Source organism: Aethalodelphis obliquidens, unplaced genomic scaffold, assembly GCF_003676395.1.
Source record: "Aethalodelphis obliquidens isolate GAN/ISIS:26980383/991018 unplaced genomic scaffold, ASM367639v1 scaffold24, whole genome shotgun sequence".
Taxonomy (NCBI): domain Eukaryota; kingdom Metazoa; phylum Chordata; class Mammalia; order Artiodactyla; family Delphinidae; genus Aethalodelphis; species Aethalodelphis obliquidens.
The window spans coordinates 16809195-16815194 of record NW_020837968.1 but is presented as its reverse complement, the minus strand read 5'-3'; the positions used below and the strand labels follow the sequence as shown (position 1 = coordinate 16815194).

At 50.5% G+C, this 6000-nt stretch overlaps 1 protein-coding gene across 2 annotated transcripts in view; it reads left to right on the top strand.

The window, feature by feature from the left end:
• Nucleotides 1-6: 6 nt before the first annotated feature.
• SUSD4 (sushi domain containing 4) overlaps nucleotides 7-6000 on the top strand; it is a 119005-nt gene continuing 113011 nt past the window's right edge. For both annotated transcript variants that reach the window (XM_027122269.1, XM_027122270.1), the window contains exons 1-2: nucleotides 7-134; nucleotides 727-897. In XM_027122269.1, coding sequence (XP_026978070.1) covers nucleotides 762-897 — 136 coding nt within the window. In that variant the 5' untranslated portion in view covers nucleotides 7-134; nucleotides 727-761. The remainder of the gene's footprint in view (nucleotides 135-726; nucleotides 898-6000) is intronic.

Sequence of the window (6000 nt, the reverse complement as noted above, 5' to 3'; positions counted from 1 at the left end):
CCGCCGCCGCCGCCGCGGCTTCCGTCTCGCTCGCTCGCGCAGCGGCGGCAGCAGAGGTCGCGCACAGATGCGGGTTAGACTGGCGGGGGGAGGAGGCGGAGGAGGGAAGGAAGCTGCATGCATGAGACCCACAGGTAAGACCGAGAGCCCCGGAAGGGGCTTTCCATCCCGGGGAGGCGCTCGCAGGCCGAGGAGGGGGAGTTGGTGCCTGGTTCTGCTCCCCGAGGGAGGAATTTTTTGACAGCGCAGAGAAATCTCACTGGGGACTGGGCAGTAGGACCCATCCCGATCCTGGGGAAAACCAGAGAAGTAGCTGGGGGGATCCGGTGCCACCTCGTGAGATTGCTAGGAGTGAAATGTGTAGGCCCGGGGAAAAGTGTTTTTTCAGCCCCGAGAGGCTGGAAGGCTTTAGACTTTCCTGTCGTGGTCACAGCCGCTGAATCCGGGGGACCGGCACGGAGCCAATGTGCGCTAACCCCTGCCCTCCCACCCCTCCTCCATCCCTCCCGCACGCGCAGCATCCCGCGGCGGCAGTTACTCAGTGTACCCCGCGCTGGGGAGAAGAGGGGGGAGCTCGCAGTGGGAAAGGGGGCGGGGGCCGCGCGGGTGAGGAATGGGAAAGGAGCAGGGGAAGCCGAGGGTCCCGGTCCCAGGGCGGAGGAGGGGGAGCGTGGCCCCCGGCGCCCTGGCAGCCTGGGGTATCGTCGTGTTCGCTCTTGGTCGCAGACTCTTGCAAGCCGGATGCCCTCTGTGGATGAAAGATGTATCATGGAATGAACCCGAGCAATGGAGATGGATTTTTAGAGCAGCAGCAGCCTCAGTCCCCCCAGAGACTCTTGGCCGTGATCCTGTGGTTTCAGCTGGCGCTGTGCTTCGGCCCTGCACAGCTCACGGGCGGTGAGTGACCCCGCCGTGGTGGGGAGGGCCTGGGACGGCAGGGAAGGGGAGCCTGGCTGGCAGGATAGCCTTGCCACTACGCCCCCCCTACACCCCACACTTCTGGGGCACCCGAGAATCCGAGGAGCCCCTGTGTCCCAGCCTGAGACCACCCTTCTTCAAAACCCCTGGAGTTCCCAGAAAATTCCTCTGTGGAGCCTGCATAGATTCACACACCCACATTCTGTCTGGAGCTTCCCACCAGCCGCCCATCCTGGCTTCTCTGAAGGAAAGACAATAAGCCTGGCCCATTATTCTCACTTTGGCCAAGAGAGAGAGAGAGAAAGAAAGTGGTGTATTTGTGGCGAACGTGTGTTTGTGGACCTTTGACCCTGGTCTGTGCCCTCAGGAGGGAGAGGTCAGTTTTCAGCTTCTGGATTTAGGCCAGAGTTGCAAGAACCACCTTTGTGAATGTAAAGGGTCTGGAAATGTGACCAGACTGGCTGCAGGACAGCTTTATTTGAAAGTTAACTTTCTCTTTGCCTTGGGAGGTGGTGTGTTCAGGCATGCCCGTGCATGTTGACGGTGGAGAGGGGATGCACAGTTGTTCCTTCAGATGTGTTTCTGGAGAACTGCTTGGCTTATCCAGGTCTGAGTTACAGGGGGAATAAAGTCGAGTGCTTTTCTATGAAGTGGAAGTTAGCTGAAATCAAATTCAGAGCCTCAGTCCTCAGAGGCGGCTGATATCTGACATATTCGGTTCTGGCGGGGAGGGCTGTCTTTTGGTTGTGGTAGAGGAAGATGGATGGCATTCCTGTCTGAATTTCAGAGCCTAAGGGTCTTTCTGCCACCACTGCTCTTTGCCGTCCGTTCCAGATTTCCTGTGAGAGCTTGCTGATGTGGGCATATTAAAAGGACAGAATCATGTTTCTGGAGCTGAAAAACTGTTAATCTACAAAGAAATTATAATTGGTGGAAAAGCAGATATTGATTGATAACAAGTAAACCATTTTAGTGTTTTAAAATATTGCCGTTTTAGAGAATTCAAAGGTGAAGATGGAAATAATGAGTGAAAAATTAGTAGAAGTGGGGGAGGGCACTACCAAGTTGGGCTTTAACACAGAGGAATCAATAACCCATCGGTTGCACTTAGAGGTCTGAAAGATGCCAGGAGTCTAAAGGAGCTTCCTGTGATGTGCATGTTTATCGGAATTAGTGAGAAAACACTCACTTTTGCTGGGGGACCCGGTTTTGGTTTTTCAACAAGGGGTAACTTTTTTGGTGCTCCCTTTTTTTTATAAAAATGTCTCTGAGGCAGGTGTCCTCTTCATAGAGACCAAGGTCAAGTGGGATGGCAGGCCAGCACCTGTGTGGCCTGCCAGGGCTCTGGTCACAGCCTCTGTCCGCCCGTGAGCTTTAGCTCCACTTGGAGGGTGACTGAGACCAGGTGGGCAAGACAGCCTCGAGCAGGGCCTGGTCATCACCTCCCCTCTTCCCTTTTCTTTCTTCCAGTTCTAGCTGTCATTTCCTTAAACCAGGTGCACGTGATTCTCCATCCTCTCTGTTCCTTTCTCCAGTGTAGGTGACAGGTTAGTCAGGGTTCATCTGTGTGTGTCTTGACTGTTGTTATTGGAAGTGTGAGGTGTGAGCACAGCCTGGACTTGGCTGGCTCTTGGTTCTGCCATTTGTGTTTACAGAGCATCCCCCCACTCAAGGATCTCAGAGCTCAGTACACAGCACAGCCCCCTCAGTCTCACATTAGTCACCCGTGCGGTTGTACAACACGTCTTTTACTCCCCTCTTCCGAGAGGCAAAGATATCAACAGAAAGATCCAGGGCCTTAAAGAAGGCGGGACAAGGGTTGCCTGTTACCTATCCCTTCTTTTTTTTTTTTTTTTTTTTTTTTTTTTGCGGTACGCAGGCCTCGCACTGTTGTGGCCTCTCCCGTTGCAGAGCACAGGCTCCGGACACGCAGGCTCAGCGGCCATGGCTCACGGGCCCAGCCGCTCTGCAGCATGTGGGATCTTCCCGGACCAGGGCACAAGCCCGTGTCTCCTGCATCTGCAGGTGGACTCTCAACCACTGCGCCGCCAGGGAAGCCCTACTTCTCCCTTCTTAGTTCCCACACGCTGCAGAAAGGCTGGCCATCAGCTTTGTGTCATCTGGAACTCCCTCAGGCTGAGTGTGATTTCTGGAAGCTGATTTATCATTTCACAATTCTTCCATGAATAAACAGTTTGGGTGGAAAAGCGTGGTGGAGGATGTTCTATGGAGTTTACTGTACGGAGATTTCTTTCTTAGGAAAGAAGTCCACGTGGAGGCTACAGGGTGGTTTCATTAAAGCAAATTCATTTTAATTCTAGACCAGTGCTTCTAAAATTTTAATGTACTTATGAATCACTTGGGATCTTGCAAAACGGCAGATTCTGGTTCAGCTGGTCTGGGGTGAGCCTGAGAGTCTCCGTTCCCAACAAGCTCACAAGTGATGCAGTCGCTGCTGGTCTCAGGACCACACTTTGATTAGCAATGCTTTCGACGAAGAATTCCTTAAAACAAGTTGGTTCTGACTCGAGACTTTCTGCCGTCTCTCTCAAATACCCAAATACAAATGGCCTGTGAAGAGGCAAAAGTCTCACCCAAGCGTCTGATCTTTAGGTGATACACAGAACTGAAAGTCAGCCCTCAGAGAGTGCTGTCTTTTTTTTTTTTCCAACCATGAAAAGGTGCCTATTTAATAGACACTGTTCTGAAATGTGGATTTTCATTTTTGATTGCTTTCAATGGAAAAGGAACATGACAATAGCAAGATATAATAGTCTCAGCTAGGAGGGAAAAAAAGAAGAGCATATGCCCAATACAGGAGTTACAGAAAAAGCCTGAACTAGAAAGGGAAAAATTGAGCAAGTGATCAGATGAAGAAAAGGAGGGAAGAGAACTCTGTCAAAAACGAAGTGCTTTCTCCTAGAAAGCCAGAGGTTCAGTTCAATTCTCAGAGCCCTAAGGGAGCTTTAATGAGCCTGAGTTGGCCTGAGGTGACTTTTGGACGGCTCTTTCCAGGTTGCCGTTTATATATTAGGAAAGAGGACCCACATTTGGGGCCACTAAAACCATATACTGTGAGAGGAGTAACATCAGGTTTATAGGGAGACACAGGGCCTCGCTGTTCCCAGAATCTGGACGCAGCACAGCTTCGGCTGCTTCTCTCTTCTTCCCTCGCAGTATGTGTTCCCTGAGATGGTTTTTGGGTATTTGAGGTCTGCCCAGAGTGGTCCACCCAGGCTTAGAGGAAGAGAGCTAAGAGTTTGCTTTATGTTTAGGTCCTTGAAGGCGAACTCATTAGTACAACCTTATAGTATCAGGAACACTGGCCACGCTCTGCTACTTGATAGCTTTGGGGTTTTGGGCATTGGAAGCCTCAGTTTTCTCATCCATAAAATGAGGATGATGCTGCCTAACTTTCGGGGTTGCTGTGAGGGATGGGAGTCGTGAACACACTCAGTAAATGTAGACAGTAGTGAGCAGGGGGCTAACCAATCTGTAACCTTCCCGGCCTTTGTTTTATTCATTCAGTAAAACCTGTGACAAGCACTGCTGTATATAATGTTCTTTTCCCCTAGAAGAACCCTTCCTTCCTCTCTATTTTTTGCCCAGGGAACACATTTCTCTTTAAGACCCAACTTAAAATGCCATCATCTCTTTCATATTTCATTTCCCCCCTGCACTAGGTATAACCCTTTGTCCTAGTGTCATCTCATCCACTAGAGCATAAGCCCATTGAAGGCAAGAACCTTGACTTTATTTATTTTCATGTCCCAGGCACCCAGCACAGCATCTGACACACAGAAGATGCTCAGCTAATGCTGACTGACAGCAAGAAAAGACATTCCCAAATTGCTGACACACCGTTTAGAAAATAATTACCATGGGCGGTTACAGAAGTACTACAAGAGTGTCATGGCGATTGAGGCCACTTCCACTCGGAGGAGGCCTGGGAGGTTGGAGGAGAACTCAGGAAAGGTTCTAGAGAAGAGGTGGCACTTAGGATGAGATCTGAGGGAGGCAGTGGTTGGAGCATCTCAGGGGAGAGACACCTTGTGCAGAGGTGTGGAGGTGGTGACGTCATTGAACTGTTCAGGGAGACAGAACAGCCTGGATCATCTAGAACATGGTAGACCTGCAGGGAACCAGTAGGTAAGGAGGAGGAGTAAATAGTTTGGGACCCAATCATAAGCCCCCGTGAGGATTCCGAGTGTCGCACGGCAGGCAGTGGGAACCACTGAAGGGTTTAGAGCAGGAGCGTAATATCATCTGAGCTATGCTCCGTTTCCGTTCTCTGCTTCCAAGTCTCTGACCCAGGGCACTCCCCGTTGGGCTGCCCTGTCTGCACATCAGAGTTGTGGCACTAGTACCGCTGGCTTAAGCTCCTGGAGGTCTTATTTGGGCCATGTGGCCGTAGCATTGAGCTGTGTGCCAGCAGGCAGGAACAGATGCTGTCTGCCCAGCTCACTGAGTTGGAGGTGCCCGTCTCTTGGAGTTTGAGAAAGATTTCTTACGTGGTAGAGCGTAAGCTTCTCCTGCAATGTTATGTCTAAAAGCCACAGTTTCAACCTGTACTTAATTCAGTCTGTAAACAAAAGTCCCAGCGTCTCAAATTATAAAGCATGTTTCTTCAACAAAAGCCACTCTAATATAAGCAGCATGGAAACGCTTTTGATTTATCCCCGAGGTGAAATCGGAAAGCTCTGGGAGACAGGAGAAGGATTTCATACCACAAATAGCGAATCTCTCATCTCAGAGGCCTGAAGTGGCAAGTTGGAGAGAGTCAGTGGTTCTTTAATTCCTGAGAGTAACAAAGAGTGTAGGTGAAGATTGCTCTCCAGTAAATATTGATTAAATACGGGAAGAAAAGCACCCATGTGGCGCTCTTCCTGGTGTCAGAGGCATATTTCAAAAGCTTCCAAAAGGCCACGGAGACTTGCCCTTAGCTGGGAAGCTCTGGTACAGCTTGAGAGCCCAGTGTTCTTTACAGGGGTGATAGATCAAGTTCAGTCTCTGCTGTTAAATAGCCACGTGGCTTTGGGCAAGTTGTGTAACTTCTCCTGAGCTCAATTCCTTCCCTATCAC